The 19986-nt window shown below is 32.3% G+C and overlaps 2 protein-coding genes across 4 annotated transcripts; one reads left to right on the top strand and one right to left on the bottom strand.

Annotated features, from left to right (window-relative positions):
• Positions 1-846: 846 nt before the first annotated feature.
• LOC138935965 (acyl-CoA synthetase short-chain family member 3, mitochondrial) lies at positions 847-14689 on the top strand. 2 transcript variants are annotated; one of them, XM_070300951.1, is made up of 13 exons: positions 847-892; positions 1224-1492; positions 8251-8416; positions 8718-9007; positions 9283-9379; positions 9579-9787; positions 9897-10125; positions 10697-10807; positions 11045-11244; positions 11613-11758; positions 12648-12870; positions 13184-13359; positions 13894-14689. In XM_070300951.1, exons 2-13 carry the CDS (start codon positions 1378-1380, stop codon positions 13987-13989), a joined length of 2058 nt encoding a protein of 685 aa, XP_070157052.1. In that variant the 5' UTR covers positions 847-892; positions 1224-1377; the 3' UTR covers positions 13990-14689. The 2 variants fall into 2 exon arrangements, with proteins under 2 accessions (XP_070157052.1, XP_070157053.1); XM_070300952.1 differs by lacking the exons at positions 847-892; positions 1224-1492 and adding an exon at positions 4503-4839 and having other exon boundaries at positions 13894-14688.
• Erf3 (eukaryotic translation release factor 3) lies at positions 14309-19871 on the bottom strand. Of its 2 annotated transcripts, none has more exons than XM_070300954.1 (7): positions 19316-19871; positions 17762-17949; positions 17478-17598; positions 16901-17363; positions 16295-16601; positions 15428-15860; positions 14309-15332 (listed from the first exon to the last, which is right to left on the bottom strand). In XM_070300954.1, exons 1-7 carry the CDS (start codon positions 19404-19406, stop codon positions 15289-15291), a joined length of 1647 nt encoding a protein of 548 aa, XP_070157055.1. In that variant the 5' UTR covers positions 19407-19871; the 3' UTR covers positions 14309-15288. The 2 variants fall into 2 exon arrangements, with proteins under 2 accessions (XP_070157055.1, XP_070157054.1); XM_070300953.1 differs by having other exon boundaries at positions 19142-19871.
• Between the last annotated feature and the right edge of the window lie 115 nt (positions 19872-19986).

Consider the following 19986-nt stretch of genomic DNA (forward strand, 5'->3'; position numbering starts at 1 on the left):
TCTCTTATTATAAGAAGATAAATAATACAAATATTAATTAAATATTACTATAAAAAATGTTTCCAATCTTGAATATATCTAATAATCTAATAATACCATCTTGAATTGCTTGCCTTAAGTATAAATAAACATGTAAATTTATGTAACTCTCTGTAATATTTGACATTTTATAATCAAGAATAGAATTCTATTTGTTAGAATTTTTTGCAAGAAAAATTTCGCTTATATACGAAATACTGAAAAACTGTAGTGTTGAAATAGTTATTTTTTCTTTCCGATATACGGGATATTATACAGATGATAAATGCGTATACTGCAACATTTGCATATCATTTACACACAATATGTACGTATATCACGTCACATTGTTAAAAACATCGATAAATTGTGAGTTTTTGTCGGACTTCTTATAGTGAATTTATTATTTGGCTTACAGTAATTGCTACATAAATCATTGTTGAAAGTTCACTTCAGGAAAGGTTAAATAAAGTTGAAATTATTATTCTTATTTCATGATCAGTTCTTTCATCGTGCGTTATTTTGTGTGAACAACTGTCATCGCATAGAGATCATATTTGACAATGTAACAATTTTCTCGCGATTCAAATATCACCATGTCGAAAATTAAAGATTAGCAGTTATATAAATTAAGAACGAGTTTGATATTGTCTTCGAAGAATAAAAAAAGTGTGTGTGGTGCTTCGAGTTTTCACCTTACAATTAAAACTATGACCTGTGAATTATTTATATTTTTATTGGTCATTCAGGAAGCGCATCACGTGATTTGCGATTGCATAAATTATTTACCTTTCAGTCCTGATGAAACAACTTTAGTTTCTTACGATACACGCGTCTTTACGTATCTCTTTTTCGCAAGTTTGTCCATCCCTAAGTACGTATTATGTATATTTATTATCACCGTATATATATAATAATATATAGATAATAATAATAAGAAATATATGACAAATAAAAAAAGTTTGAAAAAAGGAAAGCATTATGCAGTGTAAAAATATAATAATGCAATAAATTATGTAATTTTTTATTTTTTTTATTTTATTTTATTTCATTATATTCTTTTTATTTATTTGTAAATAATTTTTAATAAGAATTTTTGATTGGAATATAATGTCATATTATATAATATTACAGATATTTTAATCTTAAACATTTTATATCACGGCGATCAGCATGTTTCATTAATTTATTAAAATTTTTCGTAGGAATTTAACAGCTTTTACTCGTTCATATACATATACGTAACGTTCATAAAAGCATTATTTCTGACTTGACCCCACTTTGTGGATACAGAGACGTTACTATTACTACAAATTGTAAGTATCGTATTCGGATACTACTTGGATTAACAGCCACGAAATGCTGCATCAGATGAATCCCGATTTTTTAAATGCTCAGTCCGAGAATTCAGAAAAACCATTTTTCGAATCATGCATCATGCGTTCGAGAATAACACGAAAAGGAGATGGCAATGGTACGCATTTTTTATATTTTTTTATAGATTTAATGGATTAGAGACGTAGAAAAATTTTCTTAATCTTTAATTCTCCACATATATTAAATTGTGAAAAGCACACAAGAAAGAAAGAGAGAGAGAGAGAGAGAGAGAGAGAGAGAGAGAGAAAATTATCTATATACGCATGTGTAAGAACAAAAAAGGCTTTTATCTTTAAAGTCTTTTATCTCAGAAAAAAGCTAATTGTTTAACAGAGAAAAAAAATCTTAGATTTTAAATATTCATTCTGTGGCATAAAATATTCTTGGTATACTAGACTTTTATCACGAGGGAAATTATTTATTATCAGAATTATTATAATTCTAATAAATAATTAATTTAATTTTTTTTATACAATAACTCATCAGATACATAAGATTCGTATTTTGAATACGAAAATGTTTTATGCGTTTCATGCCAATTAAGATATACGAGTTGCAATCGATACGTCAAATATTTTTTACACATTTTACACAAATTTTATTACAGTGTACACACATGCTGGCATAAAAATATCAAGATGTCTCCCATAGGCAAAATAATTTTATACAATGACAAAACATAAAATTCTACTTTTAATCTATGTTAATTTCTCAATTTAACAAATCTTTCAGTTTCTTATTTAAAATTTTGAAGTGTATCAACATAAATATTTAATTATATTTTTGAGATTTTTCTACGTGTTTGCGACTTAAAGATAAAATATTTTATTTGCAATATTCTTATTTGCTCAATTACACCGATCGCAACAGATTACATTGAATACGGAGTTTACATCTGTTGGCGATGCTTATCGCTCAAATTAAATTATCAGGCGCATCTGTTGTTTTCCCCTTGCTTCATAATATCATTTTCTATCTCTTTTTTTAGTTATCCCTATTCATTTTTTCTGACTGTCCGTTAAAAACTACACAAATTAATTACAAATATAATCATCTATAGTTTAAAGAATCTACTCTTGTATAAAACGGAATGTTCCGGATAATCAATTTTTTTAAACTAATTATTACGCGTAACCAATTTTTTATTTATTCTTTAAGCAAATATTTAATACAATAGATTGCATAATTACGGAGAAAAAATATTTTAAACAAAAAGATTTTATTATAAATATTCGAAATTGCAAACATTTTTTTAAATAAGCTCTTTTTAAGAACATTACGTTATTATTCCTAAGATGATTAATTTTGGAATCAATTTAATTTAGCAATCTATTTAAAAAATTATATATAAGTAATAAATAATATTGATAAATTATTCACACACCTCACACCATCGCTTCGTCCGTTCCAAATTTCCTTTTCTTCTCTTATATCTTTTGCTGCTTTCTTATGACATTCACACTCGTGAAAATACGGTTAATTATATTGAATATAACGATCGCGACACTTTGCACGGCACTCGATTACAAAATAATCACACGCGCGCGTACTTTATTATATCGCGACGAGAAAATAATGCAAAAAGTATGACTCGCTCTCGACACTCACGAAACCAAAATTATGCGTCCCTCACTTCAATAATGCTCTATATCGTTTATATATATAATACATACACAATAATATATAAATAGTAAAATCAAGAGATTAAACTAATAAAAAACTGTGATGTAACAAATCTATAATGATTAACTTATGCTCGCATTTTAGGACAGTAATTTTATTATTTTTTTAAAAACATCGACAACAGAATATATGTAATTTTAAGTATTGTTAGATAAATAAATTTTTGTCGAGGAATATAACGAAATTATTTTATAATTTTATAAGACAATTTTTATTTGAGATAACAAATGATCGGCACGTGTGGCATACGCACTTTGATCAAGATTAAAGACCGATCACGATATAGTTGTGTGTCGTTTATGAAAGACAATTATTATTAATTATAATAATTATATAACAAATTATTTTCCAATACTGACTAACATAAGAGCTTGATAAAACTATATCGAGGAAATCGATTTTATCGCTACTTAAATATGTTGTAGCGAAAGTTAATTACGCATTGAAAGCTGTTAAGAGACTGCGATAAATAGATGAAACATATTATTGACAAAGTATCCATAAGTGTATAATAATAATTGAGTGTATAAATTTAGAATTCATTTATCTATTATTTTGATTAATTGTTTGCTCATTTGCTAAACTCGTTCTTTTATTTACGCAATAATAATCTTTTTATTTTTGTAAAAATAGTCATACTAATTTTAAAATATTTATAATAAAATATTTCATATATTTAAATATTCTTTATCAAATAATACTTATTATTTTTAAGTATGTATTCCTATTAATATTTTTTATTTATGTAGATATATAAGGAATATTTATATTACTAATTATTTTACACAACTTCCAATTTATAATTATTTAGATTACTTACAATTAAATAAAAAAGTAGATTTATCTTAATTGTCTTTTTCAAATATTTTAATATTAATTTTTATATTAAAAAACAATTTTTTGTTAATTATTTAATTTATTTTATTAAATATCTGTTTAAATACGAATTAAAAATTTGACTGCGCGTAATAATTAATAAATATTTTTTTTTAATATTAATTATTTTCAATATTATATATATCAAAGGTATTGTAATTTATTAAAACGTTAATATTGTTTTGACAACGATAGTAGTATATATGAAATATTTTGAAAAACCTTCTGTGTATAAAATAATTAAACTTACAAACATTTTCTTTGAAATTAAAAGATGGAAAATAAAATAATCTTTGTATTAAATAAGATGTTATATTACAAAACAGACATCTGTTATTATGTGGGATACGATATTACGTATTTATATGGAATTGCACTAAAAAGTTGGATCGGATTTGCATAACGTGTTTGCGATCGATCGCAAAGATAATCGATTGAAAAACTGATCAAGGCTATTATCGTGGTTATTATCGATCATATATTAAAATTTAATATACATATATACAATATTAATGAAAAATCAAACTAAATTAGTCGCTATCATTCTTCGTTCAGTTGCGCGATTAAGTCGCATATATTTCGAAGTTATCCGTCTCTCTGAATCAGTGCTCGGAATTAAATGGCTTTTTCGGGCCGATATCTGAGACAACATCTATAATCCTCTCACTACTCTTCGAGGCTCCTCGACGGCCGAATTATTACGAGGCTATGAATTATTACGAGACTATCGAGCCTCGAACGGTAATCGGTAAACGGTACCATATATCATAGACGTTGCCTCCGAAAAGGGCATTTAATTCCGAGCACTGCTCTAATACAGTGTGTATAATAAAAGTTTTAATATTATTATCATACTCAACGTATGCAGAAATAAATCCATGTACGGTAAGCTTATTTACAAAACAAAAACTGTCTCAAACCAACAGAAAGCAGTTTATATTTAATTCTAAATATAGTCACATACGCGCAATGAATTTACTTTATTAATTTTTCATATGAGAGCTTGAATTTGTCGGACTATAAGCGGAATATTTTGGATACATTTAAGACTAAATATAAATATAAATTTAAAGTACACAATAAATTTATCTTTCTAACAGACGTATAGTGTAGAATAAGAATTTGAATCAATTGAATCTTAGAATCTGAAAACCGCTCATAATCATACGCCCTTTTGCCTAGAAGTTGTCACGATTCGCTTCTATGAGTTCACTCTAATAAAGTTGCTTCCGGGTTGCGTAACTCACTATTTTCCTGAAATAAGGTGCCACACAATCTGGTACATTCTCAGAACTCCTCGGTCGTAAACCCCGTAGGACCTTTGCGCGAGATATTTACAGAGGAGAACATGAAGGTAAAATATTCATCGCTAGAAGATTCAAATTGTGGCAACTTTTTTCTTGCTTCAACTTTGCAAGTAATATTTTATATAATTTTACCTCTTTTTCTCTTCCTTCTATATAATTTCTATTTAAAGAATTTTCATTATCCCTTTACCCTAATATCAAATATGTCCTTGCGAAGTAATTATCATATATTTAATAATCTACTTTTGTGTCTTTTTTTTTTGTACGAAAGTATGCCAAGTATTCTAGATGTCTTTAAGATGTCTTTTAATTTTTCTGTGCTGTCTGGGATTGCACACGTACGTAATGAAATCAGAATATAGTCAGAAAAAAATATCTTAAGAAAGTAAATTAAGCATTTAAAAAGTCAGTCATTTCTTTAAATTGCTTCAAACAAAAGCATGTTTGATGAAAAACACTATCAAGTTTTCACCGACTTATCGTTGGTCATTAAATGAACAATATTATTTGCTAATAACTTCGCGCAACAATATCTGCGCTTAAAAAAATAAGTGTAAAAAAAAAATTGTTTTTAAGAAAATTATTTACAATGTATTTTTTTAAACAATTATTTGTTTTTTTTTTGGCACTAATTAATTTGTCTTATTATTCTGTACATAGAAGTGTTACGGTAAAATTATCGAAAACTGAATATTTTAAGAAATATTTTATTTTTTATATCAAAATATGTCAGATTAAAATAAAAAATAACTCAAAAAGTACTTAATGAAAAAATACTTTATTATAGTGTTTTGGAAAGCTCTCGACGTCACCTACAAGAATACTAAATAAAAAATGGGGGTTTCCGTTTAAGATTTTAAAGTTGACCTTCACACGACCTTCAAATGATTTTCCAAGGTCAAATCATTGTCACCATCTTATGGCCCCCTTGAAGCCACACAACTTTTGTTTGAAACATTTTTCGATTTAACGCAGTGTTTTTGAGATATTTGAGTGAGTCCTTTAAAATGGGACACCCTGTATGTTAGATAAAAATCAGACATTTATAATATGTGTATCTTTCTGAGATTAAATGGCGTTCTTTCAATTAAGCACTTTCGCCGACCAGTTACTAATACACGAGCTGTAAATGAAGAGACAGTGGGCCTAAATTACAAAATATGGCTGAAAATTTTAAATAACAACATTGATTTATTTCATATCGCCGGAAAATATTCCGCGTGTACGTGTACCCTTCGAATTGTAAAATATTGATAGATATTAAACTGTCTCTACGATTTTCCCATTTCTTTTCGCTATCGTTTAAACAAAATTCATGCGTAAGGAATTTTTTTGAGTTGTATTCTTAAACGAAAAATAGAAGAAGAAAAAAGGATTCACGCGCATTTTAAAGAGTTCGAACTGAAATCCCAAACGTTCCGCGTCCTATTTTCAGTCGTCGGTCCCCATTACGTGATGTGTTTTTCTCGCTAACGGATAAATATCACGGTGGTCTCATGGGGATGTGTGCGAGGAACGTCGTGCAACAATGCGTGGTTACGTGAAGAATCGGGACGAGACGAGACGAGACGGGACGGGACGAGATGGAACAAAGGATGGTGGTCCACGATGGTTTCTCTGCGATTTTCTCTCGCGACGTATACCGTATTAAGGTAGCGCCGTGCGACATCCCGTAATTCACGATACACGGAAATAAACACGTGTAGGCGACGCGCGCCGTTAAAAGAAAAAACGGTTCAGATAGAAAATTGCTATTTGCTCGAAAGCTCTTCGTTCGTAACGCACGTGATCGTGACGCGCTGTTTAATGAATTATTCATATCGGGTGAAGAACGTCGGCAGGTCAACAAACGACTATTTTAAATATCAGCTTGCTATCAGCTTCGTATCGCTGTCTCGTATAGTTTAAAACCACGTAACAATGTTGCTCTTTTAGAAAACAAAAAAAGAGCGCCGATAATTAAGATAGACAAGACCGATCGCACCAATGTTATTTTGATTTTAACCGAGACTTAAAACTTTTGGCTTTTGACAATAATCAATATTATTTGGCTTTCGGTTTTAGGCTTTAGTCTATAAATTAATTAATCGAGTAACAAAAATTTTAAGTCTCGGTTAAAGCCAAAATAACATTGGTGTAACCAAGCCCAAGTATAAAAGCGGACATTAAAAATTCCTTTAAAAAAGACGACAGTAGAAGAAGTAGAATGCAAAGATTGAAAGGAATACTCACGAATTTACATATTTTTAATATATTATTAACGCAGGCGCATAATGTGATAGCTTTTAATAAAAGCGAACGCAATAGTACACAAATTAATACACTTCTAATATACTTTAAATAAGAAATGGATAAATATTCTAAATATTTCAGATACATTAATTATAGTGCTCGAAATTAGATGCCCTTTTCGGGCCGATATCTGAGGCGACGCCTACAATTCCCCCACTACCGTTCGAGGCTCGACGGCCAAGCCGGCGATCGCGCGTGTTACGCTGCGTGGCTCAGGAGAATCGTAGAAATTTTGATATTTAATTATTTATGAAAATAAAAATTATCTAGCAAGGAAAATTTTAATGACGATTTTGCAAAAAATACGATCCTCCGAATATTTTTTATTGATAGGGACTCTTGCCTGAAGCACAGTGTTATCCGCGCGATCGGCGGCTGTCGAGCCTCGAACGGTAGTGGGGGAATTGTAGGCGTTGCCTACAAGATATCGGCCCGAAAAGGGCATTAATAATATTCTTATCGTGATAACATTCGCAAGATTGCGACGCGAGATTAATCCGGAACCAAGCTAAATCAAGATCCGTGCTGTTAAAATCTGTGTCGTAAAACTCGACTACGCGCGTGTGACGTAGTTTTCTTATATATAATTCATTTAAAGATAATTTCGGAAATTGCAAGCGTCGTCAAAGCTCAAAGCAGCTTCCGGCTGTGCATTGTACGCGACGAAGCGTCATCTTAATTATTATCTCCTTTGAAGATTATATTATGATGCCTCGTCGAAACGAGTGTTCTACTTACGAGGAAGCGTATAAGAAATCATTGGAGTCTCCGGAAGAGTTTTGGGGCGAGATCGGCGGCTGTATCGACTGGAGCAAACCTTGGCAGAAAGTCCTGGACAATTCTAACGAGCCGTTTACGAAATGGTATTTAAAAAATATAATTATTACAAATATCTTATATATATGTGTTTTTATCAAGAATGAATCGTTATTCTAGATTGAACAAAAAAAGAATTTACTTCCAAATTTTTTTAACCAAAGTATCGTGAAAGCGTCTACGTTTTTAAAAAATAAATAGTTCGTTTTGCGAAACTTAAGAAGCTTCAAAGATAGCTAATTGGCTCTAAATAATATTTAATTGATTGAAGAATACGAATTCTTGATTATCGAGGTGGTTCCGGAACAATACAGTGTGTACGGAAGAGGTTTGCTTTTGTAAACGCAGGTTTGTCGGCGGAGAATTGAACGCTTGTTACAACGCGTTGGATCGCCACGTGCACGCCGGGAACGGGGAGAAAGCAGCCCTTATTCACGACAGCCCCCAAACGTCGTCAATACGCAAAGTGACGTACAACGAGCTCTTGGAAAAGACGTCCTTACTCGCGGGCGCCTTAGCCGAGCTAGGTGTGCGTAAAGGAGACAGGGTGATCATCTACATGCCGCTGATCCCTGAAACCGTGATCGCGATTCTGGCCACCGCCAGATTGGGGGCGATTCATTCGGTGGTTTTCGGAGGTAATAACGAGATGATCTTTTATTTCGTGACGTAAAGAACACTCTGTTAAAATAGCAAAATATAAAAAAAAAATGTAAAGAGACGAGGGGAAGAAAAAAATTTCATATAGAAAACAGTGCGATTAAGATTATTCTCTCATATATATACCTTCAATTTTAGAAATAGAAAAATTTTTTCTTCGGATCATTGTATTCTTTCGATGACAATGAAAAAACGTTACTAGCACAGATTCTATAATCATTATGTTATATACTTGAAAATACATACATTTCAGGATTTGCAGCGAGCGAATTGGCATCTAGGATTAATCACGCCGAGCCAAAGGTTATTATTGCCGCGAGCTGCGGCTTGGAACCGTCCAAAGTGATTAAGTACGTCTCCCGATAAATTTATCGGAATTATATTTTGCAAGTTTACAATCAATTTTTAGCTGGGAAATGTTAAATACATCAACGAATTTACTTTTTTTTTTCGAACGCTTTTTTTTTTTTTTTTTTTTTTTTAAAGGTTTCTCTCGATAAAATAGTCACGTTTACATTTTTCCTCTAATACGCGTATTTTCAAATGTAGATATACCACTATGCTAAATGCTGCCATGGATATGATCACTGCACCGAAGCCGAAGTGTGTCATATTTCAAAGAAGAAATGTATGGGAAGCGCCGTTGCTCGAGTCACAGTTCGACTGGGATGAGTGTATAAAAAAGTCGAAACCTCATCCGTGCGTAATGGTTGAAGCTAACGATCCATTGTATATATTGTACACATCGGGAACTACAGGTAAAAATCATGAGTAAAGTATATTTAACGAATAGAAACACGTTAAATGCCAAAAATCGCGCATAGCGTGTTCTTATTACGCTATTTGATAAAAAGTATTTGTTATAAGGGCAACCGAAGGGAATTATAAGGCCGGTCGGCGGTCATTTGGTGGCGCTCTGTTGGACCATGTCAGCGATTTATGGAATGAATAAAAATAGTGTTTGGTGGGCAGCCTCTGATATGGGATGGGTCGTTGGACATTCATATATTTGCTATGGTCCTCTCGTGTACGGCGCGACAAGCGTAATGTACGAAGGAAAACCCGACAGGACACCGGATGCTAGTCAATATTTCAGGTTTGATGATTATTGGTCTACGTCAGATATTATATTATTTACTAAAATGATATTTCGAAAAAAATATGTGGGTTGGATAAAAGCGAAAGAATTCGAATAAAATAAATATTCTTTATTATTCGATCAATTTTTAGAGGATCGAGAAGCGATGCATTAAAAAAAAAAATGTTTAGATATTTTCGAATTCCTCTAATATAAGTTTAAAAGATTTATTATTCACAAGATTTTCTTTATTAGTTTTTATTTAAAAAAAATTAGATCTGTATAAATTGAGAGTAGAAGGTTAAATTTCTATAAATTCTTTATAAAAATCGCTTTGAGCTGTATTTTTTATTTTATCAACAGCAGATTTTTTATTTCATCAATTTCATAAAAAAATTTACGCGCTCTCTATTTTGACAATTGCAATTTCCTCAGAGATCTCTACGCAAATGAAATATTTACATGCGTCTGATTTATTCTTCGTTTAGATTACCTTATTCTATACTATAATATAGTACAATACTTTCCCAATGTTGTTATTATCGATAATTTAATTAATTTAAAAAAATTTGTTTCTCTTTTTCCACAGAATCATTGAGCAACATTCCGTAAACGCGTTATTTTGCGTGCCTACAGCTTTACGAGTTATAAGGCGGGCGGATCCGGAAACATTATTAGGAAAAGAGTATTCGTTAAAATCGTAAGTTTTCAACAATCTAACTTGATTATCTTCGATTATGATATCTGATTATTCCGAATTATGATAGAACGTGATCACGATTCACGATTATGGTGATTAAAAAAAGGATGATATAGCTATAGCCAATTTTTCCGGAATAATTTCATGAAAGAAAAGAAAAAAATATATTGCGCTGCAAATTATATAAATATTTCCGTCGAAATAAATTCTTTATAAATAGCTGTCTTTTTCTCCTAGCTTAAAAATTATATTTGTGGCTGGGGAGTTTTGCGATTACGAGACAAAAGCCTGGGCCGAGAAGGTATTTAAGGTGCCAATCCTAAATCACTGGTGGCAATCAGAGACCGGACATCCCATTACGTCACTATGCACAGGATACGGTCATTGTCTTAGTTTGCCTAAATTCAGTACGGGACCTCCAATACCCGGATACGACAGTGAGTCTTTAATTATTTTCTGCGCGACGTTATTCAGTTTCTTTATCGTATAATTATATTAATTCATAATATAATCGATATTACACATTATTATATGTGATATTGATTTATGTATTATTTTCCAAATATTATTTACTTTACTACTCCTTTCCCTTCTCCAAAAAAATTACTCTTTTCGTAATAACCTTTCACTTAAATCTGAGTTTATAATCCTTTCTTATATTCAATCAAATTCAAGATCGTCTCGTATTATACAATCATTTGATTGCCTACCTAAAATCATATATATATATATATATATATATATATATATATATATATATATATATATATACTCGCGAATTACTTGTAAAGTTTTCATCGTGCAGTTCACATCTTGCGCGAAGATGGAAGTAAAGCGTCACAACGCGAACTTGGACGAATCGCGATAAAGTTGCCGTTACCGCCTGGATTTATGTCGACCCTTTATCGAACACCCGAAAGATTTAAAGAAATATATTTCTCGACATTTCCGGTAAGTAGATTAATAATAATAATACTTTACATTATTAATAATAATACTTTACTATACACAAACTGGACTAAAAATTATAGAGCAAGCATATTTCACGTATACATAAATTATATATATATATATATTTTTTCTTTCTTAACATATTCATTATTTATTTACTTTTTTCGTATATGTGAAAGAGAGAAAGAAAGAGAAGAATGTTAAAGTTCACACAAATTATCCGTTCAATTCTAATCAAGTAATAAAGTCCCGAAACTGCTAAAGATACAGTTATCGAATCAAATCTATTAAAATTATTTATCTTTATGTTCTTTTCTATCAACATTGAATTAATAAATATTTAAATAATTGTGCTTCACTTCTTTTCTGTTTGATTACATTTTGATTGATGTTTTATGCGAAGCAAGCTCTTTCTGAATTTTAATTATGATTTGAATAAAAAATCAATTTTCTTGGCGATTTTAATTGTTCGTAATTTCAGATAAAATTACAATTTCCTTAAATTAAAAATTTCGATGCGCGCGAACGAACAAATAGTTTATTTATTTATTTATTTCCGAACAGATCGGAAAAAGAAATAATTATCGAACCAGTGATTTTTTAAGAAAAAGGTATATAAATATATACATATATCAAAAACATGGTTTTGATTACAGAAGAGCGTTTCAATGACTTTAACGTTATTCTTATATGTCAATAATTTTATTCAAATACTAGACATATTCAATAATTATTTTGCATAGCACAAAATATATATATGTGTGTATGTATGTGTGCGTGCGTGTATAATATATTAATTATTAATTAATATTTATAATTATCTAATTAAATCTGGATATTTTTATCAAAGAAAAATTAAAATCGAGATTTTTAATTTTCTTAATTGCAGGGTTACTATGACACTATGGATGCCGGCTATATCGACGAGTTCGGTTATGTTTACGTGACAGCGAGGGACGATGACATTATAAATGTTGCCGGTCACAGAATATCAACAGCTGCGCTCGAAGATATTATCCTTGCTCATCCCGATATCGTCGAAGCCATAGTTGTCGGAGTACCGGATCATACGAAGGGAGAAGTACCACTGTGTCTTTACATTAAACGAGATGGTTCGTAATATTATTCGAATATATATTCGCATTTGCTCTTTTTCAAAGAGACATTTATTGTTTTTAACGTTCAATATGAATTATCAATCTAAAAATCTTCTGAAAGCGGAAACAGTAATAATTTAAGCCAATTACTTTGTGTTATTTAGTTACTTCTTTATATTATATAATTACAGTTTTTTAAATGTATTATTTTTAAAAAAATCAAAAAATATAAAAAGATGAAGTTATGCTATATATTATTGTTATATACAATTTCACTAATCTTGCGATTAGAAAATTGCAATAACGTATTTTTTTTTTTTTCTTTTAGACGCGATAAGCAACGAGGAGGAGATAAATCAAGAGCTGGTTGCGCGAGTGAGAAGCATGATAGGTCCGATCGCGTCTTTCCGGGTCGCCGCCGCCGTTACCGCGTTACCTAAAACGCGCTCGGGGAAGTTAATCCGCAAATCCGTTGCTGCATTGGCGCGATCGAAATCGTTCAAGGTAGGATTCGAATATTACAGGAGAGAGTCTAATTTTTCGAATCTCTTCGGCATACCCGTCGAATTCTTGAGCGAGAGACGCGCATCTCGAAACGTTGATCGGGACGATCGAGAGATAAATGTACTTATCTGTCATCTATCTTTCGTTACAATTTAACATACTCTTCGTGTGTGTGTGTGTGTGTGTGTGTGTGATCGTGTTCTTTATTATTTTATTATTTCAAAATAATTCAAGTATTATTATGGAAGCGTCTCTTTTTCGAATCTCAACGCGAGTCGCTTCGCGCCAAATCGAGACACGCGACATATCTGGATAATCGAAATTTGATTGAGACAATCGAGAGATAAATATTATATCTGTTACAGCTCTTTTTTTGTTACAATTTGATATGCCCCTTCCTCTCTTTCTTAATTGTGCTTTTTATTTTCAGAATTAATCGATATTCCACGCGCGGGAATAGATTAATTTTATGTCACTAACCTTTTTCGACGTTTTCAGCAACGAGCATCCCGTAATCTTATTTTTAATTTTCAGATTCCAAGCACGATCGAAGATCCAACAGTATTCCGCGAAATGAAGGAGGTACTTCAAAAGCTTGGATACGCGAAACTGGCCCCGGATCCACAATAATATCACTTCTTATGAAATGATTCTTACACAAGGAAACTTTAACGGCGCTGTTTAAAAGAAAATAACTATAGCGGTCAACTTCATAGATATAGAATGCATCGTGATCGTGTGCAATGTTCACTTGTCAAGTATGTTCTTTCTAATTGCGCTATATTGTTGTTAATATAATGTTAATTAATATTAATTATTTTGTAGTAGCGAAAAGAGATTATCTTAAATGCACAGTTGTACAAAAGTTAAGAAATTTTTTTTTCTTGAAGATACATATTAATGTGTCACATTACTTTCTTGTATATATTCGTGTCTTATTATATATCTGTGTAAGGGATCAGGAATTTTAATAAGTTAAAAATAATGAAGACTATATATTTTTCTCTCATTTAAATTAGAAAATATTGAGAAATGAAACAAACACGGACGTATTCGTGCGTCTTGAATATCTGTAAACCCCACATGTGCTATATTTTATTCTATTGGCTCGAATATAAAAAATCTATCATATTACGAGATGTTATACGACGGATATATACATCCACGTCCCTATTAAAATTATCAGGGCACATTTTTTTGCAAATTTGTTTTTAATAAGACAATATAATAAGAAACAGTATAATAATAATTGTAATAATATTAATTTTATAATTATAAATTGTTGTGTAACACTATCTTGTTGATTTATTCAATAAATTTCTTTTCCAACTCTTACCACCACTTTAATAATTATTATTTTTAATATTATATAATAATATTAATCATATTTCCTTAATGTTAATCCGTAATCGATATCAATCGCCTATTTTACTCCCATTTATGTGTGTCGCACCTCAGAAGAATAAAAATATCGTGGTTTTTTTCTTTTTATTATCAAGGAGACATGGTTAAATTATTTGATCATTATCCATTTATAATTATTTCAATGCAAGTGCCATCATTCAGCTTATCTAATAAAAGGAACACACGCTCTTGAGTTTCGATTGTATATGTCTCCTTATCTATATAAATCGAATCTATTTGCTCTCATATATATATCAGGCTATAAATATTTTTTCCTTCTTCCCCCCTCCCCCCGAACCCCTGCTTGTTGCGCCGTAGCACGCGGACGCATGTATAGCTCTGCGATACATAGGTGAGTTGTGTTTATATGTTACATTATTACTAATCCGCCAAAATTTCATCATGCCCATTTGGTTTGCTTAATATCGTGTGCTCGCCTTGCATCGTCATATATTTGTCACATTGAAATAATGATCATTTTCTTTTATTATTAATCTGTGTCATAACATTTAAGCAAGATTTTTTTTACTCGACGACCTTCAGCACCTTGCCAATTGCGATAGTTTTATCTGAAATTGTACATATATATATTATCGTAATCAAGACGCAAACAAGAAGAAACCGAGATAATAGAGAGAATATATTAGATTAAAATGTTACTTACTTTCATCCCTAAGAGTAAAACGACCCATTTGTTGAAATAACTTGAATCTTTCGAGACATATAACTCCCGCGCACTCGATTCTCATTATAGCCACTTGGTCCTGCTTGACGAACCTTGGCCTCGTCTTGCTTTTATCGCCTGTTTTCTTGTCAACCAAACAGATTAGCGCCTTTACCGTGACTTCCTCCGCAGCGCAATGAATATGCATGACAGCACTGTATCCCGCGCAAATAATACTCTTGTGTTCTAGAATCACTACTTGCGCGTCGAAGACTTTTCCGGTTTTGATAGGATTATTACTGTCGCATAAGACGAATCCGGGACTAACATCTTCTTCTTCGATACCTTTCAGTTTAATCTTCACATTTTCTCCAGGTCCAACGGACGTTACTTCCTCGTCATCCGACCACAGTTGATCTACCGTTACTGCCGTCTGTGAATTTAAAAAAGAATATTTTTATAAATATATGTCATTCTACAATATATGTCATTCTACAAAATACAAAATATAAAGCAATCATTTTCTAAAAATATCACCAAAGAAAAAAAAGAATATCAAAACTTTTCTGCATTAGATTGATACAAAATTCATTATATTTATCAAATAAAACCAAAAATAATAATCAGAAATAAAATCATAGAATTTCAATGTAATTTTTATTAATCGAGATAATCATTACATTGACTTTCATATCATTTCCATCTAGCAAAAAGTTTTTTAATTCCTTTGTTAAGAAACTTCATTCAAATTTTTAACTTGTTTCAAATCAAACTTAATAAAAAAACCATATCTTTTCGCATTAATCTAACATAATTCATTATACAAAATAGTATAAATTTAGTTCCATGAACAAAAGCGATACATACCCTATTTGGCATAACAAGCAATGACTGTCCTTTTTTGGCTTCTCCTGCTTCAACTTTACCCATAACTACTGTTCCCATATCCTTATATTTGTCGACAATTGGCATGATGAAAGGTCCATTGCTCTTACGATTGAGCGATGGTAGCGAATCAATAAAAGGTATGAATGGTGGACCGCTGTACCAATTACAGAGATGTTCAGGTATTGGATCCTTTAAACCAATGCCAAGTTGACCAGAGACTGGCATAAATGTAAGATCTTTTGCGGGATTGAATCCTAATTTACGAAGATATGGCAGTATCTTATCCCTGTAAAATATATTTACATTCAATTACAATATTTTTTTATTCAAACATATATATAGACAAACATACATATAAAATGTTATTGTCAATTGTCAGAAGATACATAAAGAAAGCATACTTTACTTAAAAAAAAAAAAAAAAAAAAAAAAAAAAAAAAAAAAAAAAAAAAAAAAAACTGTTCTAGTAAAAAATATTATTTTAAATTTAATTAATGTTCAAATTGAATCTTTCTAATTATATTCCAATATGATTCGACTATTATTTTTTAATATATCTAAATTTTGCACATTTTCGATATATACCTGCATTCATTGTATCGTCCTTCATCCCATTCGACAGTGGGATCATCCATTTTATTCACTAATACAACCAGATGCTTGACACCCGCAGTTTTAGCAAGCATAGCGTGCTCTCTCGTTTGTCCTCCTCTATCGAATCCCGTCTCAAACTCGCCCTTTCTCGCAGAAATAACAAGGACTGCTAAATCGGCTTGCGCCGCACCACCAATCATATTAGGTACGAAGCTTTTATGGCCAGGTGCATCTAATATTGTAAAATGCTTTCGTTCTGTTTCAAAGTAGGCTCTACCCACTTCAACAGTTTTTCCCTTTTCCCTCTCTTCTTGATTCGTGTCCAACGCCCAACTTAAGTACCATGTTTCTCGACTTCTTTCTTTTGCCTCTCGCTCATATTTCTCTAAGGTACGTTTGTCAACCATCCCCGTAAGCGCCATAATCTGACCTCCAATAGTTGATTTTCCAGCATCTGTAACATACCAAAGAGATATTATCTAGCAATCGATAACTCTATTTTAAAGATGGGTCAAATTAATTTATTCTATAATTGCGCATTACACTTATGTACAAATTTACTACTCACCTACGTGCCCTATGAAAACAACATTAACATGTTCTTTTTTGCTTTTAGTATCTTCTGCTACTTTGATAGGTTTCTTTTTGGGTACTTTAACAACCAGTTCTTCATCCTCTTCATTATCAGCCTAGAGTATGAAAAATGATATCCTGTCAAAAGTTAAACTAAAATCGATACAAAATTGGCTAAAGAACTTGCAAATGTAATTGAACTAGAAACATCCTGTAAAAATACAAATACATACTACTGAAGCAGTATGTGTTCAAGCATTTAGCCAAATTTATACTTACTTCTTCATTTTCAGGCGTAAGTAAAGGATCACCGTCGACTGCTGCTTCTTCCCAAGAATCTGCAGGCTGATGCTCTGGACTGGTATTTAGTTGGTCGTTAACATTCGGTGGTGGAGCCCCTCCCCCAGCAGGAGGTTCCTCAACTCGACTGCCAATTGGATCTGATAAAACAACGGGAGTAGAATTTCCTGTAAAAAAAACAAAGAAACATGTGCAGAAAAATTGAGATAGTACAAAATAATATATATATATACGAACATTTAGGTCTTTGAATTCTGAAAAATAAGAGAGATTACAATGAACATAAAGTTATCAATAAGTCATCTCATGATATAACATGCTCATCTCAATCACATTATAAGAAATATTTTATCTTGATAAGTTATATATTATTATTTGTAAAATTGTATTATTTATAACAATTTTCTTTTAAGAAATTAATTACTTTACAATTGATTTTACTAATTTTATTAATTATAATATTACAAGTAATATAAAATTCCACATTAAATTGCAATATCTTTTGTCATACAGTTACAAAAGTCAACGAGGAAGATATCAATTCGACCTGCCCAATATTACATAGAATGTTCTTAAAAGTTCGGCCAAATTTTACCATGATAATATTTTACTGATCTTACTGATAATAGATATAATATAAAAATATAATAGATCAAACATAAATAAATAGTAAATGCATTTTTCTTTTGCTCGATTCGCAGATGTTGAACATTTTACATCGGAGTAAAAAAACATTCTCAACAAATATATTCTCAATTATATCAAACGTTTGAAACGATTATTTGAATGCTTGTTCAAATATAAAGCAGCGTAACAATCATTACGCGAAACAATTATGATTAAATATCGAATAACAATAAGGTATGCAACAATAATCTTCTATTTCTCATTTTTTCTTAATATAATATGGTAACAAAGATACGTATTCAATTTCAATATTCGTGTACAAACCAGATCATATAACGATACGTAACGAATAATGTTACGACAAAGAAACAGTCGCAATCTGTTGCAAGTTCCAGAACAGAAAATTTCTTCGTATATTAATCAAACCATATGGTATCCAAATGCAACATCTGGATACAGTGAAAAGCCATTGCATAAAAAATTGACTCGGGCAGAAATGTAAGGAGAAACGGATGAGATATTCTTTCTCGATGCACTTTATCATGTGAAAGAGGCAGAGGTATGCCTTCGAGGCATGATTCAACGTTGGAGCGACAAGGGGGTTAGTTACGTAGGAGCTGTGCGCGCGAGAATCATAACAATGATAATCGCGACGCAGGTCGCGAGATTGTCCACCGTTTTCATCGTGGGACGTCGAAGGGGGACAAATCATCCATCATCTGAAGAACTAACCATGATGTATCTCGACAGGCATGGAGGTGGTTGTTACGGTATTCATCACCGCGGTGGCGACATTGCACGGGCTGCTGTCGGCTGCTGTCGTCGCTGTGTTACTCTGCGGCGACGAGCTGATGCAGAAGGAAGGCACGAATTCCGCAGCGTTGACATTCAGGGTGGAGAACTTACTCTCGATGGACTTGTCCTGCGGCGGGCCGACGATATCGCCGTTGGTGTCCGCCTGCTGTTCCCACGAGTCCGGTGCTATGCTGTTCGCCATATTAATCAGTTGTTTCGGCACACAAGCAGCCGGGGTACACAGCTAAAACGGACAACGGTACGGAGGGGACACGAGGGCCAACGCAAGTCGCACCGCACACCGCGCGCTGATCCGACACCGAGCTCGGGACGGGTTTAAAAAAATAGTTTTATTTGTGTCACAGCACACACTTCGGCGTACACACTCACCGCGTACACGCGCCGTATGATCGCTACTCCGCGTGCGTGCGTGCGTGCGTGCGTGCGTCCCCCGTGGTCTGCCTCGCTGCTACCGCACTCTCTCAGGTGCCGGAACCAGCCGGAACTACCATAATCGAAACATCGACTGTTCGGCGAGATTCGTCAAGGAGGCGCCGTCGAGACGACAGGAAGGACAGACTAATATAATCGTGCGCGAAGCGCAAAATATTGCGTGGCAAATATTTTTCGCGAGATCCGTCTCGTCACTCGTCTCTCGTCTTACGAACGTCAACGTTCGTAACTTTCGAGGTCATGGTCATTGAGAAAAAAATGTCTCTAGCGCTGCGCCCCTAGAAACATTTAGGGATTTTTCGAGATATGTAAAGAATCTTTTCTTTATA

This window comes from Polyergus mexicanus, unplaced genomic scaffold (genome assembly GCF_030449975.1).
Source record: "Polyergus mexicanus isolate NDT 795.1 unplaced genomic scaffold, iyPolMexi1.0 SCAF_9, whole genome shotgun sequence".
Taxonomy (NCBI): domain Eukaryota; kingdom Metazoa; phylum Arthropoda; class Insecta; order Hymenoptera; family Formicidae; genus Polyergus; species Polyergus mexicanus.